The sequence below is a fragment of the Ranitomeya imitator genome, chromosome 5, assembly GCF_032444005.1.
Source record: "Ranitomeya imitator isolate aRanImi1 chromosome 5, aRanImi1.pri, whole genome shotgun sequence".
Classification (NCBI taxonomy): domain Eukaryota; kingdom Metazoa; phylum Chordata; class Amphibia; order Anura; family Dendrobatidae; genus Ranitomeya; species Ranitomeya imitator.
In genome coordinates, this window is record NC_091286.1 from 32,795,379 (window position 1) to 32,817,357 (window position 21,979).

A 21,979-nucleotide genomic window follows, 5' to 3' on the forward strand; every position below is an offset into this window, starting at 1 on the left:
ACCCTGTAAGTTAACTGCCCAGTCATAGCTTTCATCTAACCATGTCTCGGTTATTCCCACTATGTCAAAGTTACCTGTAGATATTTCTGCTTCTAGTTCTTCCATCTTGTTTGTCACGTGGCTCTGTGCTGTATACTACGTGGCTGGGCAATATACTACGTGACTGGGCAATATACTACGTAACCGGGCAATATACTACGTGGCTGGGCAATATACTACGTGGCTGGGCAATATACTACGTGACAGGACAATATACTACGTCGCTGGGCAATATAATACGTCGATGGGCAATATACTACGTCGCTGGGCAATATACTATGAGGACATGCATATTCTAGAATACCCGATGCGTTAGAATCGGGCCACCATCTAGTAATAATATAATTTACCTGATTATTGTGAGCAGTGAAAATAATATGCCATATCAAATACTATACATTTCAAGAAGGAAAAGAGGGGGAATTCTGGAAATCACAGGACAGAGAAGAGTTCATGATCTGCAAATTGTGAAAAAATAGAAACAAAATTTTCTAAACATCTCAATTTGTTCAGTCTGGAGTATGAGCCACGTGCAGAAATCACGGCACTTACAGCCTGCTATCGATGAGGCTATTAATGGTCATTTAAGGAAGGTTCAGCCACTCTGAATGCAATTGGGCAAATCATCACAATCTGCTGCTGGCAGCTCCTGTGTAATCACAGAGAAATGATGCCCCAGAGGTGCTCGATGGAGACAAGTACGGAGACGCTGAAGCCCATGGTTTCAAGTTTCAGCTGCTCACAGTAGTATGAGCAACATGCAACCTGGTTGGGAACTGGCTGGGAATTTAGGAGGCAGCGATCATGCTATAATCAAATTGTGGGTTACAAGAGGAGGAAGACCAGTGAGGACTCAGACTTTAAGGGTGGATTTCAGAAAGGCATATTTTAATGGACTCAGAAAGAGGGCAGGACAGTTCCATTGGCTGGATGTTCTATAAGACAGAAATGTACAAGGAGGATGGGAGATTTTGCTAACTGAAATTCAACAATCCCAAAAAGAAGGAAGAATTGGAAGTATTAAAGAGAGATAAAGATGGATGAACACAAAACTTAATCGCTTGTTAAAAAGGAAAAAAATAAATGTATATTAAATCGAAAGAGGGGGAATAGCTAAAGAAGAATATAATGCTGTTTGAAGGGAATGCAGAGCAGGCATTAGAGGAGCTAAAGCCAGTAATGAAGTGAGGCTTGCAAGGGAGATCAAAAGCAGTAAAAAAGGATTTTGGGAGTAATGTCAAAAGTAAAAGAAAAGTCATAGATGCTGTAGGATTTTTACAGAATGAAAAAGGTGAAGACATCAAAAATCTGGTTGCGAAAGCCGAACTTTTAAATTCCTATTTTGCATCTGTGTTCTCTAAGAAAGCAATTGTAACATCAACTGATCTTCACGTTGTAATAAAAGAATCCACACCATCTATAAATAGAGAGATGGTGAAGGAACACTTAGATAATTCAAAGGAATTTCAATCTCCTGGTCCAGATGAATTACATACTAGGGTACTGAAAGAGTTAGCAGAGGAAATTGCCGAATAACTAGCCGAAATCTTTGAAAAATCCTGGAGAACAGCAGAAGTCCCAGAAGATTGGAGAAGGGCAAATGTTGTCCCTATCTTCAAAAAAGGAAAGAAGATGTAGCCAGGAAATTAGAGGACAGTGAGCCTTACTTCAATACCAGGAAAGATCTTTGAACAAATTATTAAACAGCATATATGTAAATACTTGGATAAGAATACACTAATTAACCAGAGCCAGCATGGGTTTGTAGCAAACAAGTCATGCCAGACTAATCTAATTTTCTTCGATGATGGAATTACTGACTGGGTCGATCAGAGAAATGTGGTAGATATAGTATATCTCGACTACAGCAAAGCATTTGATAAAGTATCTGATTCCATCCTTATTGCAAAAATGACCAAGTATGGGATTAACAAGACTACGGTTAGGTGGATTCATAACTGGCTCAGTGGTCATACTCAAAGAGTGGTAATAAACGGTTGGACATCCAATCAGAAGAGTGTTTCAACTGGGGTACCACAAGGCTCTGTCCTGGCCCCAGTATTCTTCAACATTTTTAGAAATGATCTATGTAAGGGATATTAAGGTAGACTGATCAAATTTTCAGACGATGCAAAGCTAGGAAGGATAGCTAACACTAGAGAAGACAGAGAAAGGATTCAGAAGGATTTAGAGAACCTCTCAGTGACAAAAAATGTTAGAGCATATTAAAGCCTATTGATTATTGCACTACATTTACAGTCGTTGGCTTTGGTAAGCAAAAAAGATATATTAACACTTGCTGACGAGTGACACAGGCCTGCCTGCCTTAGTTGTCCATCATAGTCAGCTTGAACTCGTCCTTTCAAATTATTTGACTGAAAAGGTGGCTACTTTGAAGAACCTAGAATATAAGACATAATTTCAGTTGTTTCACACTTTTTTGTTAAGTATATAATTCCACATGTGTTAATTCATAGTTTAGATGCCTTCAGTGTGAATGTACAATTTTCATAGTCATGAAAATACAGAAAAATCTTTAAATGAGAAGGTGTGTCCTCACTTTTGATCTGTACTGTACCTTATGGCAGAAAATATGTCATTGGTACAATTAATTATCCAATGAGAGAATATACCTTATGCACTCCAAATAATAAGGTCACACAGTATATAAATAATGCAGGCATGAAATGACAAATAAGACGTCATACAGCACCTAAATAATGAGGCCACACTGTGACAAATAACTAGAACAGTACACTGCCCAAATAATACAGCCATATTGTGCTCAACTAATGTAGTCAATGTGCCAATGTAATATTGCCATAATGTGAACGTTATACAAAATGCACAACTTAAAATAAAATATGGAAATCTTCATCGGACTTCAGCAGGCTCACTACGGAGCCTCCCGGATGATATGATCCCTACATGTCCCTCGCATGACTAATGCTGGATTTGGACGTTGTATTATAATGTACCGCTATAATGAAGCAATCTATGATCTGACAAGAGAAATAATGACATTATTGGCCCACCTTCAAAGGCTGAACAGAACAGAAAGATTGGCCCAGTGACCGGTCTTAAGCATTGCTACAACTATAAATCATTGACGGGCTATTGCAGAACGATAAAAATTCCCATCGACTCTGGTCAATCTCATAAATGTTTACCCGCATTAACCCTTCCCGGACAAAAACAAAAAACAAACGGACCACTTTCCTTCTATTCATCATCCTTTTTGCCTCCGTTTCGTATCAGTTTTTTTTTTTTTCACTTGTTTTTAAAAACTGAAAAAGGTAGAGTGTCTGAACAGAACATCGGATCACACCCGGACCAATGTTAGTCTACGGGGCCGTTCACATGTCAGATATTTTCCTCGGACAAAGACTGTCCGCGGAAAAAATCCCCAGCATGTCCGAGTTTGATCTGATTGTCGGATCGCACTTGGCCGTGCAAGACAATGAGTCCATAGAAAACATCGGACTGTACTTTTGAATTACACCACTGGTTTTACCATATCGTGTACTCGAAAACGGGAACACAATTTGGCAAAAACTGCTACTGCGCAGGCTCGGCAGACGCCATTTTAAAGTTGTTGTTTTTTTTTTTGTTATACACCAATGGAAAAGCTCAAAGACATGTAGTAACTACACAATAATCATGTGCCATGGCTGGCACCTGCCTGCAGAAGGGTTTTTTTTTCTTCAGTATGTGATGGTATTCATTATGCAAACTTGGGGACAGGTCAGTGAGGGATCAGTGACCTGTCAGCAGTCTGCATTATGCATACCTAATCACATGAAGACCCCCCACAGGCCACCCCGGGGCATGAGCATATCATTAACTAAAAACTTAAAATAAAGATTAAAAAGCAACCATAAGACGGATTTCTATGCTATGTAAGCATAACAATCCTCCTACATCATCCTGTGAGCAGTATCCACTCTCTTCTATGCCTTTTGAACTCCAAATTAATAAGATTTGTTTAACAAATGCTCTGCAAACCAATACAGCACAGACTTGTTTGGTGTACTTAGAATTTATGGTTTACTAATACGAAGCCCAAGGGTAGTGTCGCAGATAAAGGAAAGTTCCCTCTGAAATACTGTATGTTGTCAATAGGAACTTAAAGGGAATGAATACAAATGTGAAACGTCCTTACCCAGTAGCGTTATTGGATCATCATGGCACAGGAATTATAAGATAAGATGGATACCACAGACACAAAGTGGAATCTGCTCTCTAGCAATCATCTCACATCATCCATTAAAGGTTTGTTTCACTGATATTGATTACCTATCCTAAGGCTTTCACATCGGTGACATTCTGGCAGCCGACACCTCCTCAATCAGCTCTTCTCTGGTAGTTAACTTTGTATAAACCCATGCCTAAAAGTAGACTTTCCAGAGAGGGCTAGCGGTGTTTTCAGGATGGGTGAGGCATTCCTTGGAGGGCAAGTTTTTTTGATGAGGTTTTGATATCCCCAGAAATGTTGGCAGCTATTTAACTACTTTCTTCCAAAAACAGCTTCGCACCTGTTCATAGGTTGTATGCAGGATCAAATCTCAGTTTCAACGAAACGGCAACACCAGGCTCTACCAATGGACGGTCGTGGCGCTGTCTCTGGAGGAAAGCAGACGGGCTTTTCCAATTATGTGTATGTTTCTTCAAACTCAAATGACTTGGTGCTACCACTGTATTCGAAATGCTGGAGAACCCTGAAGGGTGACGGCCATTGGGCAATTGCCCCTTTTAGCCTGTTCTTTAATTCTGTCCCGGCTGGAGGAGGACTCTATATTGGGAAAAAGCAGTGCCAGGACAAATATCATATCTGTGACATATTAATATTCTGCCCAACTGAAATCTAGGAAAAACCTGCAGCAAAATGCCCATCTGGACCCATCCCTGATGATCGAAATCATCTTCTCCAGCAGAATAATTGTTTGTCTCATCTCTTTACTAAATGCATAAAAATAAGCTACGGTAAATTCAATTTTGTCTTATTGTATTAGGGAAATGAAGGAACGAGCCATTGAAGAAATCGTGACATTTTTATTCCTTTGTATCCATTTTTCAATTTGCAATATAAAAATTAATTAAATTTAAAAAAAATAACAAAACTAAAGTTGTCGACAATCCCACATCCTTCTACATTAGTGTCTCTGTGATGGATTGCAGGGATGTCAGGTCTGGTAAAAGTGACAGAAATACAGAAAGGATCCTCTATACAAACGCCAACCTCGTCTTCAGAACAATGGGATCTGCCAGGACAGACTTTTCATCTTTCTGAACGTTTTCTTAGCGGAAGCTTGATGATGGAATTTACAGCCACTATTGAGGTTCATACACAGGACTGTATTATCGGTGAATGTCGTATAGATCCATAATGGCCCATGCCATCTGGTGGCACCCGCTAGTATCCTGATGAGACGCCATAAGTGTCTCCAATAGACAAATCAGTATAAGATCAATAAAATAGTGGACTGTGCGATATACTTTATTTCAAGGGGTTCTCCAGAACTTTTTCAGAAGTTGTTCAGCAGAGTGAAGAGATCTTTATGAAGTAAAGAAGAGTTTCCTCTGTAGCCCAAAGCTACTCCATCGATCTCTGCCAAAACCAGACGTTTGTCGTAGTAAGTAACATATCTATCTTCATTTTATAAAAATCATTTTGTTCTGGCAACTTTTGATAACATCCTCATAAATCTTTTCAATGGGAATGTGTCATCACAAAATAACTTATTGTTTGGATCCCATATTTATGCCAAATTAACTTTTAAATATTTTGTAATTTCTTTTTTAATTTTCTTTATTATTTTATATATAATTAAAAAAAAACTTTTCACATGGGTCACTAGACATATTAGACTTACCCTTCTTTTTCTGTACAGAAGACTTTTCAGCAGTCTTGATATCATCAGATACAGGACTGCAATGGATGGTAACACCTCTAAATACAATAAATAACATGGGATCAACCATTCACAATACAGTAGGTGATGTCACAGCTCACCTCCTGCTCCTCCTATTTAATAACACCTCTATATGCAGTAGATAACACAGGATCCACCAATCACAATAGGTGATGTCACAGCTCACCTCCTCCTCCTGTACAATGACTGATAACACCTCTATATACAGTAGATAACACAGGATCCACCATTCACAATAGGTGATGTCACAGCTCACCTTCTCCTCCTGTACAATGACTGATAACACCTCTATATACAGTAGATAACACATGATCCACCATTTACAATAGGTGATGTCACAGCTCACCTTCTCCTCCTGTACAATGACTGATAACACCTCTATATACAGTAGATAACACAGGATCCACCATTTACAATAGGTGATGTCACAGCTCACCTTCTCCTGTACAATGACTGATAACACCTCTATATACAGTAGATAACACAGGATCCACCATACACAATAGGTGATGTCACAGCTCACCTTCTCCTCCTGTACAATGACTGATAACACCTCTATATACAGTAGATAACACAGGATCCACCATTTACAATAGGTGATATCACAGCTCACCTCCTCCTCCTGTACAATGACTGATAGCACCTCTATATACAGTAGATAATACAGGATCCACCATTCACAATAGGTGATGTCACAGCTCACCTTCCCCTCCTGTACAATGACTGATAACACCTCTATATACAGTAGATAACACAGGATCCATCATTTACAATAGGTGATGTCACAGCTCACCTTCTCCTCCTGTACAATGACTGATAACACCTCTATATACAGTAGATAACACAGGCTCCACCATTCACAATAGGTGATGTCACAGCTCACCTTCTCCTCCTGTACAATGACTGATAACACCTCTATATACAGTAGATAACACAGGCTCCATCATTTACAATAGGTGATGTCACAGCTCACCTCCTCCTTTCCCTGTGTAAGGATGATGTACAACTTTTGCATTGGCTACTAAACATAATATTGATAATGCCCCTATATACACTATAACACGGAACCCTCGATACACAATAGTTGATATTACAGCTTACAGGTCAGTAATATGCACACCGATAGCCAATAGAGGACTGTGGCAGTGCTTTGCCTGTTACTTCACGTAATGATGCCCTACTAAGACCCTGTCTAGTTCTCATGCTATGAGGTCTGCTTCATACTCTTGAGACTGTGCTAGTGACCATAACTATGGATGTATCATCCTGGAGGAGCTACTCCCTCATGCTACAAACAGTGACAAGGACGCCAGCAAAAAGTAAAACTTGAGAAGAATGTCAGGAAGGATATGGAGAGAGGAAGTGTCTGGTACCATCACCTGCAGAGTCATTCCTTTTTTGGAGGTTGTTATATTGTCTCCTCTCCGGTGGACCTTGGAGCTTATCCTGCTGTCTCTTCTCATGTGCTCCTTTTTGGAGGTCGTCTTTCGTTCGCCTCTCCAGTGCTCCTTTTTAGAGGTTGTCTTGAAGTTCATTTCCAGTGCTCCTTGTTGGAGGTGATCTTGCTGTCGCTTCTTCAGTGCTCCTTTTTAGTGGTCATCTTGCTGTTCCTCTCCTGCACTTTTTTTAGAGGTTGTCTTGCTTATCCTTTCCAGTGGTGCTCCTTATTGGAGGTGATCTTGCTGTCGTCTCTCCAGTGCGTCTTTTTGGAGGTTGTCTTGCTGTAGCCTCTCAGGTGCTCCTTTTTGGAAGTTGTCTTTCTGTCGCTTCTTCGATGCTCCTTTTAAGAGGTCATCTTGCTGTCTCCTCTCCAGTGCTCCTTTTAAAAGGTTATCTTGCTGTCCTCTCCAGCGCTTCTTTTTAGAGGTTGTCTTGCTGTTCCTCTCCAGTGCTTCTTTTTGAAGGTCATCTTGCTGTTCCTCTCCAGTGCTTCTTTTTAGAGACCGTCTTGATGTTCCTTTCCAGTGCTCTTTTTTAGAGTTTATCTTGCTGTCTCCTCTCTAGTGCTTCTTTTTAGAGGTTATCTTGCCGTTCCTTTCCAGTGCTCCTTTTTGGAGGCTTTCTTGCTGTCGTGTCTCTGGTGTTCCTTTTTGGAAGTCGTCTTGCTGTCGCCTCTCCAGTGCTTCTTTTTAGAGGTTGTCTTGCTCTTCCTCTCCAGTGCTTCTTTTTGAAGGTCATCTTGCTGTTCCTCTCCTGTGCTTCTTTTTAGAGGTTGTCTTGCTGTTCCTCTCCAGTGCTTCTTTTTGAAGGTCATCTTGCTGTTCCTCTCCTGTGCTTCTTTTTAGAGGTTGTCTTGCTGTTCCTCTCCAGTGCTTCTTTTTGAAGGTCATCTTGCTGTTACTCTCCAGTGCTTCTTTTTAGAGGCCGTCTTGATGTTCCTTTCCAGTGCTTCTTTTTTAGAGTTTATCTTGCTGTCTCCTCTCTAGTGCTTCTTTTTAGAGGTTATCTTGCTGTTCCTTTCCAGTGCTCCTTTTTGGAGGCTGTCTTGCTTTCGCGTCTCTGGTGTTCCTTTTTGGAAGTCGTCTTGCTGTCGCCTCTCCAGTGCTTCTTTTATCACCTTCATTTACACCAAATCAGGAGAACTTGATTCGTAATCACTTTTCTGCTTCCTAACCGGACAGATTGCGATGCCTAAAGTTGAATTGACTTTGGGTTATACTGTGATGTCCAAGGGTTGCCTTTATTTTTCGAGCAGTGTTTATGCTGGCTTCATACAGGAATTGTCTGATATTTGCTGCGATACCATCATCCTAGAGGCGTCATCTCTTGGTTACTTGGTTGTTTCTCTTGGTCCGGACCTTTTATTACTTGTGGCGCTTTATCTCTTATCACAGATAAAACTCCCCGATCTGATGTATAATCTTCATATGAAAACTCATCAACATTCCACTTATGTAGTAAATTAAATATATCTGTAAAAGGGAGTTGACCGTCAGACGTTAAATACGATCTCCACTTGTCACCCTCAGTATCCATCATCTGGGTTCAGACTCTTAATTCACAACACATTTCGCAACACGCCCATGTTTTTCAGTCTGAGATAAATTTAATTTAGCAGATATTTTTTTTTTGTTTCTAAAGTGCTTTAAAATTTCTAAAAATAATGTAACATTTGCCTAGAAATTAATTTTTTGCAGATGAATTACTGATGACTACACGTTGGCTTTTGTAGGGTTGCGTTTGTATGGTTCCTTAGGTATAATATCACCATAGGAAGAGTAAGTACTGTGTATTCTAGGAAATTATTATCCATTGATGTGGCTCTACATGGTGACCACAGCTCATGGACTAAAGCCACATGTACAGACTTTGGAGGTATGGATCAAGAGAAATTCCAACATATATCTTCAATGTCGTTTGCCATAGCACAACTCATACTTGGGCATAATGATGTAAACCAGTCAACTAATGGTCAAAGGGGCATTCTTAAATGGAGCCAAGGAGAGAGAAGTTTTCAGAAAATGGAAAATGTATGGCTTATACACATTGTAGGGCCCCATTGATGTCTACGAGTGTTGTAGTATGATTGTATAGCCTTGTCTATGGGCACTAAGAGTACACTTGCCATTGCTACATTGGAGTTTTGGACCCACAGACTCGAGTATGACCAGAACAATACCTGACATAGACCTCATATATGAAATCTAGCTCAGGAAAGGACTGAAGGTGCTGCCTAAAGACCAATCAGTGCTTTAACTGGTTGTCAAAATACTCACTGCTCCTCCATTTTCTGCTGCCAACATCCCTTGCAAGACTCCAGTCTTCCGATTCTGGCAGGAAGTGTCAAGTGATGGCTGCAATCTGTCGGCTTCTTATGATCGTCTGCAGCCTTGACAATTGGAAAATACACTTCCTCTTCTCTTTGGACGGAATGTCCAAGATGGAAAAATGGTAAGATCTGCAGCAGATTAGACTATACTGTATAAGCAGAAGAATCAATGAATCTTCCTGCTCAGACGCCAAGAAGTGTAGTGCCAGACCAGTAGGGGGGTATGAGTTTTAATTTCTATTTCTGAAGCACCCTTGACTCATAGAGAAAGTTTTTAAAAGTAGAGGACAACCTCTTTAATTTTACGACCTACTTGGAAAACTAAAAGCTGAATTCTGATTTGCACTTTTGGAAGTTTTGAATACTCGGAGGACTTGGTGGAACCTTGTATGGTCACTTTGTGTGCTGCTTGGTTCTGATTCTTCACTTGTTTCCGCTAGTTTCCATACTAAATAAATATTCTATACTAAATAATATATTTATAAACGATTCCTGCTAACTTTCCCAGAATGTCGGAGAGGATCCTTCACAATGATAGTCAACCCTGGCATCCAGATGTATAGTGAGGTTGCAAAAACTGGAAAATTGGACATCGGTTGTGTCTTAAAAATGGGGTATGGTGTATATTTTAGATCAATAGGGGCAACAGTAGTAAAAGTTTTGTGCGATTAAACTGTTGAAAATTCTCTCACAAAAATGCAGCCCACGATCTTCGCTATATTGCGGCATTTTTTGTTTAGCACATCTAATGCAATTTTCCACGGTTTTAAGAAGAATAAATAAATCCAATTTAAAATTTGGTCTTGACATTGTTTTCACTTGAGACTCTTTCTTTTCTGAGATCCAACTTCAAAGGAATTCATTTCATTTCCAAGAAAATTTCTTAAAAAAAACATCAAAGTCAACACTTATTTGTTGTCCGTAAGCGATCGCATGGGAAACATACTGCATAACCCCCACCGTAAGTCTATGTGTATTGGCTTATTTAGGAGAAAATCTTGTTATTTTCATTCTATAGTATTATATTCCAATAACATTTAATTCTTTAATTTGTTTTATGCATATATTAATTTTGATCGCACCACAGATATTTCAACATTTTTTTTTATCTGCTAGAATTCTGCTTACCTGTTTCAGGGGTATTCCTACAACAGTACTGCCCCCTATATTCAAGATTATAACTACCGTACTAAAAAACTGCTATCCATATATGAGAATACAACTACTATAATGCTGTTCCCTGTATATAAAAACATCCGAATGTAAAAATACTGCTCTATAAATACAAGAATATAACTACTATTATACTGGTCCTTATGCAAAACAATATAACTAATATAATAATGCCCCTATGTACAAGAATATAACTACTATAATACTGCCCCTATGTACAAGAATATAACTACTATAATACTGCTCTTATGTACAAGAATATAACTACTATAATACTGCCCCTATGTACAAGAATATAACTACTATAATACTGCTCCTATGTACAAGAATATAACTACTATAATACTGCCCCCTATGTACAAGAATATAACTACTATAATACTGCTCTTATGTACAAGAATATAACTACTATAATACTGCCCCTATGTACAAGAATATAACTACTATAATACTGCTCCTATGTACAAGAATATAACTACTATAATACTGCTACTATGTACAAGAATATAACTACTATAATACTGCCCCTATGTACAATAATATAACTACTATAATACTGCCCCTATGTACAAGAATATAACTACTATAATACTGCCCCTATGTACAAGAATATAACTACTATAATACTGCTCCTATGTACAAGAATATAACTACTATAATACTGCTACTATGTACAAGAATATAACTACTATAATACTGCTACTATGTACAAGAATATAACTACTATAATACTGCTCCCTATGTACAAGAATATAACTACTATAATACTGCCCCCTATGTACAAGAATACAACTACTATAATACGGCTCCTATGTACAAGAATATAACTACTATAATACTGCCCCTATGTACAAGAATATAACTACTATAATACTGCCCCTATGTACAAGAATATAACTACTATAATACTGCTCCTATGTACAAGAATATAACTACTATAATACTGCTACTATGTACAAGAATATAACTACTATAATACTGCTCCTATGTACAAGAATATAACTACTATAATACTGCCCCCTATGTACAAGAATACAACTACTATAATACAGCTCCTATGTACAAGAATATAACTACTATAATACTGCCCCCTATGTACAAGAATATAACTACTATAATACTACCCCTTATGTACAAGAATATAACTACTATATTACTGCGCCTATGTACAAGAATATAACTACTATAATACTGCTCCTATGTACAAGAATATAACTACTATAATACTGCTCCTATGTACAGGAATATCACTACTATAATACTGCTCCTATGTACAAGAATATAACTACTATAATACTGCCCCCTATGTACAAGAATACAACTACTATAATACAGCTCCTATGTACAAGAATATAACTACTATAATACTGCCCCCTATGTACAAGAATATAACTACTATAATACTACCCCTTATGTACAAGAATATAACTACTATATTACTGCGCCTATGTACAAGAATATAACTACTATAATACTGCTCCTATGTACAAGAATATAACTACTATAATACTGCTCCTATGTACAGGAATATCACTACTATAATACTGCTCCTATGTACAAGAATATAACTACTATAATACTGCTCCCTTGTACAAGAATATAACTACTATAATACTGCTCCTATGTACAAGAATATAACTACTATAATACTGCTCCCTATGAACAAGAATATAACTACTATAATACTGCTCCTATGTACAAGAATATAACTACTATATTACTGCGCCTATGTACAAGAATATAACTACTGTAATACTGCTCCTATGTACACGAATATCACTACTATAATACTGCTCCTATGTACAAGAATGTAACTACTATAATACTGCTCCCTTGCACAAGAATATAACTACTATAATACTGCTCCTATGTACAAGAATATAACTACTATAATACTGCTCCTATGTACAAGAATATAACTACTATAATACTGCCCCTTATGTACAAGAGTATAACTACTATAAAACTGCCCCTATGTACAAGAATATAACTACTATAATACTGCTCCTATGTACAAGAATATAACTACTATAATACTGCTCCTATGTACAAGAATATAACTACTATAATACTGCTCCCTTGTACAAGAATATAACTACTATAATACTGCTCCTATGTACAAGAATATAACTACTATAATACTGCTCCCATGTACAAGAATATAACTACTATAATACTGCCCCTTATGTACAAGAATATAACTACTATAAAACTGCCCCTATGTACAAGAATATAACTACTATAATACTGCTCCTATGTACAAGAATATAACTACTATAATACTGCCCCTTATGTACAAGAATATAACTACTATAATACTGCTCCTATGTACAAGAATATAACTACTATAATACTACCCCTTATGTACAAGAATATGACTACTATAATACTGCTCCTATGTACAAGAATATAACTACTATAATACTGCTCCTATGTACAAGAATATAACTAATATAATACTGCTCCCATGTACAAGAATATAACTACTATAATACTGCCTCTATGTACAAGAATATAACTACTATAATACTGCCCCTATGTACAAGAATATAACTGCTATAATACTGCCCCATGTACAAAAATATAACTACTATAATATTGCTCCTATGTACAAGAAGATAACTACTATAATACTGCTCCTATGAACAATAATCTAATTAAAACATTGATATCTACTGATTGGTTTATAACTATTGGAATACTACAACATGCAGGCAAGAATATGGTCCTAAATGTGAATATTCCTATATACTTGATACTACTTCATACAGTAGCATACTAACCGTTCATGATCACTGTTCATAATAACCGATTTCCCACCCCAATTAGCCTCAACAAGATCATCATGTAAAAATAAATGTGTCCTCTCTGCTTGGAGCCGTCCATTCATCGATCTAATCGAACAGCGCTGCTTTGGTAATCCGTAATGCTGTTCTTTGACAGCTGAAAATAGTTAACGAGCATGAGATAAGACCGAGCCGCACTTTTGGAGAATGCTTTACCTTCTCCTCCAAGACGAATCCAGTTTATAAATCAGACCCATGGTGACAGTGATTATGATTAGGGAACATTGCAGGGTGACATTAAGAGTGGAGCGTTCTGCCGCCTTTTTCTGGCTGTAATTGGGCAACCTGCACAAGGTAATGAGAAGAGTCAGCGGTACATCAGGTCTCCTGAGCAGCCTCTGCACAGCCGGTGATTTACCTAGTAATAACCACCTGTTATTGCTTAAACATATGTGTGGCATCGGAGCTAGTCTGGGCACTGTGCCACCTCACTCAACGCTTTATCATAGTCATAGTCTGGGCACTCATCTGTTTCCTGTTTCACAGAGATGGAAGATTTTTCCCTGGTTTAAGGCCTTTTTTATTTGTATTTTTCTCTTATCTTCTTCTCATAGAGTGTATAGCTACAATATATTTTGCACAGAGATTTTTACCATTTACTTCAGCATCAGTCCTAGTCCCCAATCGGCAGACACATAGGGTGGCAACTTCATAGGAAGTCAGTAGCGCGGTTTATTTTGTAAATTGAGACCTGTTTGTCTCACAAATTGCTGTGTGTATGGAGGTGTGCATATCTCCCTGATTGTGTGCCTTTGCTACTTTATGTTTCACTTTGTGCAGGACAAGGGCTTTTTTTTGTGTTTCCTGTGATGTGGTTTGTGAGGACGGAAGCCGGACTTTAAATAGAAACAGTTCCTGTGATACCTGAAATAGCTCCCAAGTAAATATATATATATAGTGAGGCAGTGACCCCTGTTACAGCTAGGGGCCGCTGTAGTTGCTCTCCAGAATGCGTATGGAGGCGTAGTGAGGCCATGAGGGCGTATTGCAGTCACAGGTGTAGCTGTGATTAGAATAGTGAAGCAGTGACTGATTAAAAGCCTTGTAGTAGAGGGGGAGGTGTGTCAGTGTTGGTCTTGGAAGCAAACAGAGCAGTTGTCTGCAGAACACTCCCTGTGTGAGGCAACACAGGGGCAAGAGGAACCAAAGGGACTGACACCCTGCGTCTCGAACTGTCTTTTATTTTCCCGGCTACGATCCGGAGGATACAGCATGCTGTGCACTGTGTGAGTAAAGAGACTTGGTCCCGATGTGCAGTCACCCAGGGAAACTGGAAAAAGGGAAGTCCGGCCTGTTTATGGACTGCAATCTAAACCGTGTACTATGTATTCTAATGAACTGTGTGAAGTAACACATTAAAGGAACGTTTTGTGTTTGAACTTTGTGGGTCACTGCCTCTTCACTTTGTACGGTGCTACTGCTGCATCACAATACATATACACACTTATCCTGTCCTGGCTGCAGCACTATGCATAGCTAGCTAGTACTTTCTCCTCCTCTCAGGCAAGTACACTTTGAGGATCCACTTCTCAAGGTGACATGTAACAATTTGGAGTGTGTATGAAAAGTAAAGAACACAGTAAAAAATCCACCAAATACAGGAAGAAAATGCAAACTTAGATTTATACAAAGGCTACATTCACACATACGTGTGAGTGTTACCATCCTCGAGAAATGGACCAATTTTTTTGTCGTGTAATCCTATTTTCATCCCAGTTGTTTCTAGCGTTCTCTTCTGTTTTTTTCCACTGAAGAGAAGACGTGTGATTGTTTTAGTGGAAAGACTCATGATTTTATTCAGATTTATCAATGGGACACCGATTGACATCCGTTTCTCATGGTCAGTCACGCGGATCTTACAGATCCATGATTTTAACGAATGTGTGAATACATGTATTCTAAAATGTACAGCACTAATCCAGGACCACAGGAATCAAATCTAAAGCTAAATTGCTTAAAAATGACAACCAAAAATTATTTCTACTAAAAATGTATTAAAACAATTCACATAGGTTGCCCCTTAGTAGAATACCCCTAAATTGGGGATACAAGTACCACTAGATACTGAAACCATAAATCACATAATTTTGGTGATTATACTACGCAGTAAATCCTAAAACAAGAGGTACTTTCTAGGTAAAATATTGTTTATTACACAAAAATAAAACATACATAAACATCCAATGACCAAAATTAACAAAAAAAATCACAAAAAAAGTGCAGAATCCACTAAAAAGAGGGACATAACCATAGGAGAACCACCAAATCTTATAATACTGCGGTGATGTTAGATAAAGAGAGGCTTAATACCCCACATATAAGTGCCCAATTGGGTCTAATGGAAAAAATACCGTAGTCAATATAGACCATATAATATATAATGTGTTCCTGTCTAAAATTTAGACTATCCTGTACTATGACAGTGACACATATGGTACACTAAGGGGGAAGCCCCAATAGCTAAAGTAGTGAGTGCCAAAGTTAGCATAAAGAAGTACACATTACCCGTAGTATGTGGTGTGGTCTCTCCTCGGCGTCCCTCTGCCCCGACGCGCGTTTCACTGACGGCTTCAGGAAGAAGACGTCAGGAAGAAGCCGTCAGTGAAACGCGCGTTGGGGCAGAGGGACGACGAGGAGAGACCACACCACATACTGCGGGTAATGTGTACTTCTTTATGCTAACTTTGGCACTCACTACTTTAGCTATTGGGGCTTCCCCCTTAGTGTACCATATGTGTCACTGTCATAGTACAGGATAGTCTAAATTTTAGACAGGAACACATTATATATTATATGGTCTATATTGACTACGGTATTTTTTCCATTAGACCCAATTGGACACTTATATGTGGGGTATTAAGCCTCTCTTTATCTAACATCACCGCAGTATTATAAGATTTGGTGGTTCTCCTATGGTTATGTCCCTCTTTTTAGTGGATTCTGCACTTTTTTTGTGATTTTTTTGTTAATTTTGGTCATTGGATGTTTATGTATGTTTTATTTTTGTGTAGCAAACAATATTTTACCTAGAAAGTACCTCTTGTTTTGGGATTTACTGCGTAGTATAATCACCAAAATTATGTGATTTATAAAAATGTATTAAGTAAACATAAACCAATTGAATATATTAAGTTATCAGCTCATGGAGACCACACAGGTGTGTCCACCCTTAAAAAGAGCCTATAACTTGTTTCAAAAAATTGAGCTAAATACATTGGGAATAATCCCTGATCTCTCCTGATTCCGCAGCTTTTTTCCGTTTTGTGCTATGTTGTTCCATTGCTGAGATATTCACATTTGTTGCTTTGGAAGTGCTGTATGTGAAATCTCTGCTTTGCAGTCCAACAAGGAGTTTCTTCACATTCTATTCTGTAGGCTTGCACTTTAGCCCGTTCCAGATGCTGCCAAACACAGGTCAGAAGCTGATCTAGCAATCTTAAATGCTGTGATTGGCAGCATCTGGCAGGAAGGGGTAAAGGCACACGCCCCCAAAAAAGAATGAATAAATGCTCTGTTGGTCTGTGAGCAGAGATTTCACATACTGCGCTTTAAAAGCAATAAATGTGAAAATTTTTGCAATGGAGCGAAACAGCAAAATCAGAGGAGCTTAGATATTTTTATACGATATTTCACTCAATTTTTTAAACAAGTTACAGGTCCTCTTTATCACTGAGCAGACACCACGTTCTGTATTGTCCATATACCCTAATATAGAGTATGAATTGCGAACAAACCCTTTAAAAAAACACACACTTTGAATTTTCTGAAACTATGAATACTCCAAAAATAATGAATGTCCCCATATGTCGCACCCCATTGTCAGACTGCGATAATCTGCATAGGGCTCATAATGATAAAGAAGAGTAAAGATTCACAATACATTGTGGATATCGTTGGCCACAAACCAACCCCATCAATCATGAATCATAGAGTTATAACGAATGGAATATTATCTGTGAGCACGTTAAATCATAGCGGAGACATTTCCATCATATACAGCCACAAAGTCCTGAGCTGAAGTCTCTCTGGTTACAGATTTCCAAGATTTATACTTTCCCATCAATATTCATTCCGTCCATTGTCAGACACTAAATTCAGAACTAAGTTGTGATACACTATGTGACAACGTTCCGAAAGGTTTTATCATACAACACATTTCAATGGAGAATAATGTAAGAATAATTATAAAAACCATCAGAAATTTGTAGCCCTTGTTTCATTCTCCTCATTCAAGTTGTCAATTATTACCCGTCACTAGGTGAGGAGTGACTGCTTTTTGCTCTTATTTTATTCCCGCTGCTCCCCTGAGTTTTCCTCTTTTTTTTCTTCTTAAATCCACCAAACAGTTCCAGAAATAAGAGCTTTTTTTATTTATTGCAAATTTTTATGGTATTTTTTCAATAGGGCGTGACTTCTAGAATCCTCGGGGGCGTGTCTTTATTACCCTTGTGAACCTAGCCCCCTTGTAAAGACCATAAAATTATAAATATCTAAATAGAAAGTCTTATCTCTGGAAACACTTGATGGATTTAAGAAAAAACAAAAATGGAAAACTCAGGGGAGCAACAGGAACAAAATAAGAGCTGTACTGGCCACTTTTGACCTAGTTAACATGTCCTCGTTAAATAAGCAGTGCAGAGGCAAAAAGATCACCCCGGGTCGTGCGCTGTTCCATCAGCCCTGCGTTAAATTTAACACAGTGTATCAGTACCCTCAAAATATTGCTGGTATGCAACTTTTTGAAAATTTCTTACAATAATTTCCAAAGTGCGTCAAAAAAATTTTCTTTTTAGGTAACTGAAACCCCTATTTATACAAAAAGTCTAATTGCGCAGCACCTTTTCAGCCCCCTTGAATGTGCTTCTGGATTCCGGGCTTAGTCTAAAGGAAGGTTCAGAGATTCGTATGGGAGATTTAATAACTCTTCCAAAACTTGCAGCATCTACCCTTCTTCCAAGATAATCCCATAAATTTTGGGAGAGTTGTGGAATGGCAGCCATTTGTAATCTGACTCCATAACTGTAAGTGTGGGGCTCTTGAGAGACCATTTCATGGCTGTCTCTATGTACCAGTACTCACACGAAGAGATTTCATCAGATAGCTTAACTCGACTGCAGGGGAGCATATGAAGAAGAATTTATATTCCAGATTAATTCTTATAGTCATGCACGATTACATTTGGTAAAAAAGGGCTATACAGAACCATAAATGCAAAGACATGAGCTTGTTAACATGGCTGACATAAGCAGAATGAGGGAGAAGTTAGGGGTTACTGAAAACCGAGATGGGGTATTAGACAGGTAGAGAGACAGGACAATGTTTTAAAGGGCAACCGTATTGCATAGCAGTGCCGGCAGGAACAAGCACCGTGGTAGGAACAAGCACCGCGGCAGGAACAAGGACCGCGGCCGTGCACTGCTCATTGCTCCCGTGACCCGTACTGACGCCGGCCGCCGCGGCCCTTGTCAGTGCCGGCAACTGAATGCGCGCATACAGGACCATTTAAAGGGCCGGTGCGCTATGTAGTAAAATCATTGCCGGTCTTCCAGCAGCCCTGTGCAGCTGCTCAGGCACCGGCCCGGGGGGCACATGCATTTCTGCCACCCGGCCCAGTCCGCCCCTGAGTGCAACCGAAACAATACAATACAATACTGTATGATTCCCAAGTCATGGGACATGGCAATTAGCGCTCCCACGAAGATTTCAAAGGCTGTCATCTGAAGTAGAGGAGGGAGAAGTCATCGCTTCTTAGTTCCAGCTTTCCTGTCTGGAGCTTTGGGTTCGTAGCAGGCATGGCATTGGATATGGCAGGTGCAATGCATGGTGAGAAGTGGGAAAGAGAAGTTCTAGCACCAATAGTGCTGGCAGAACTACCTGCTCAAAAAAGATCCTGAGCATGAGAATAAGGACAGTTCTTGGACATATCAGACTGGTATATGTACCAAAAGCAGTTTTTTAATTTTTTTATGGGTGATGATAGAAGGAAGCCTTGCTTTTCTACAGGTTTTATATAAAAGGACAAGTATGCTTTAAACCGGACAGAGGCTTTTGGGTTCCGTTCTTGGGATCCGACTACTACTTCTGCGCTGTATATCGCTACAGTTCTTACAGTTTATCCACATTGGTATGGCATGATATGAAATAAGCAGCATTTAGATATATGTATGTATTAATGAGAAATCCCCAGAAGGTAAAACGTACGGTTTATACAGTCTAATCAGGGTTATCTCATTTGTTCTACAGACAGAGATCAGCAGAACAAAGAACGGCTGCTCCGAGCTGTAGAAGAATTCAAGAGGGAACTTCAGCAGATCTGTGCAACATCTCATCATCATTCACAGAGCAATTTCCCAGAACAAGGGCCGGTTAGTAATGGCGTCCTACCCTCACGGATACCGACATCATTAGAACGAATAACCTGCGTAATGACAGGAGGCGGCCATCTGTATGCAGAAGAACGCTCAGGAGGAAAAGCTTTATGGAGTCAGTGTCACAAAATAGTGATTGGAATTTTGAAGTCACTTAGTAAAATAAAAGAGGGGACAATTTGCCCACGTCCTAGGGGTCTAGTGCAGTGGGGGGCCTCTAAAAAATGGCTTATTGGGAAAATGGATTTAAACCCTGATTTCCAACTTTTGGACCACAGTTGCAAACGTTTTACAGCTATGTTCACACATTTCGTTTTTGCAGCTTTTTATTGCTGCGGTTTTTTATGCAGAAATCTCATGCACACCATTGTTTTGGGTTTTTTTTGGAACAAAAAATTGGAAAACGTCTGCATTTTTTTTAAAACTCCAGCGTGTCAATAGTTTCAGCATTTTTGCAGCGGCTTTTCATCGTAGAAAGCGAAGGAAATGGGGGAAAAATGCTGCAAAAAAACGCAACCATGTATTTTTGCTGTCTTTTTTTGTTGTTGCGCTTTGATGAATAAAACTAACTTTATTAAACATGTACTTTAGACAAATGACACATAATCTCAACCAAAAAAAAAAAAAAAACGTAACAAAAACACAGGAAAACCTGAACTTTATCAACATGCACGAGAGACAATAAAAGCACAGCAAAAAAATGTAGTAAAACCGTTTTTTTGTAAGCAGCTTCTTTACTGCCAAGAGAGCAGGTTTTGCCTGTAGAAAAAAAAGTAGTGTGTGAATATAGCCTAAGCGGTGGTGCAGCAGAATCCAGATTGTGGTAACTTTTTCTGCACCACAATCATTTATAGGCAACACCCAACTTCCCTGGATCGGTATTTGGACACCAATGCTGACTGATTTTGGAGCGTCCTAGCACCAAACACAGAAAACCTCTAGAAACTATCAATCTTCCTGGAGTCACTGACTCTAACCATTATGGCTGCAGAGCGCTCCACTCTGGGGGTCTCCAACAGTGAAAAATGATGCCCTATGATGTCCTATTCTTCTTCGATGGCCTGGCTTGTGATCAGCTGCAGTGGTCATCATCATCAGAGGCACATCCCATTCTGGTAAGCTGACCGCTGCAGTCAATCACAGGCCTTGGAGACTGAAAGATGGGACGTCATGGCTTCCTGTCCTGACCCATACTGCATTTAGAGCTGAATTTTTCAATTTTTCACTATTCCAATAATTCCTATTGAAAAGTTGACATGCAATAATCCAGCTACTTAGAGTTTCAGGATGAAGAACACAATAGTTATAACTTAATAATCATTTCTGTAATCAGCGAAATAAATCATAGATTGTTTATAATCAAGGACCATCAGGACCATTACTTACATTGCATTGGTTAGAGGGAGTCGGGACCTCGCTGCTCTGCTGTGCGGCACACAAGGTGCCTACAAACACTTTTCCAAATCCACTTTATTCTTAAAGAGAAAGTTTAAGTGTCATTAAAGGGATTGTGCATCTTTGAGTGGTATATACTGTAAGTTTGTTTTACTTTAATGCATGCAACTGGCGCTAAAACAATCATTTTTGCAATCGGGTTTCGCTACAAATTTTGCACCGTTTGGCTTTTACAAGTTCTTTGTTTCCCAGCCCATTCAATTTTATTGTACCCTGTGGTCATTAAACTGCTGACAGGAGCTAAGAAAAAGACAGATTAAAAAAAAAAATGCAAACTCTCTGATGAATCCTCAATTAACTCATTCTGCAGCTGGCAACCCAGAGGCTGTAAAAGGCGAACGGTGCAAAATTTTGAATAAGAGCAAATCTCAAAAATGATTTTTAGCCCCAATTCCA

The 21,979-nt window shown here is 38.9% G+C and overlaps 1 protein-coding gene across 1 annotated transcript in view; it reads left to right on the forward strand.

The window, feature by feature from the left end:
- LOC138681194 (spermatogenesis-associated protein 7 homolog) overlaps positions 1-21,979 on the forward strand; it is a 121,886-nt gene that overhangs the window by 81,566 nt on the left and 18,341 nt on the right. Inside the window, exon 5 of the mRNA XM_069768498.1 lies at positions 20,004-20,125. Coding sequence (XP_069624599.1) covers positions 20,004-20,125 — 122 coding nt within the window. The remainder of the gene's footprint in view (positions 1-20,003; positions 20,126-21,979) is intronic.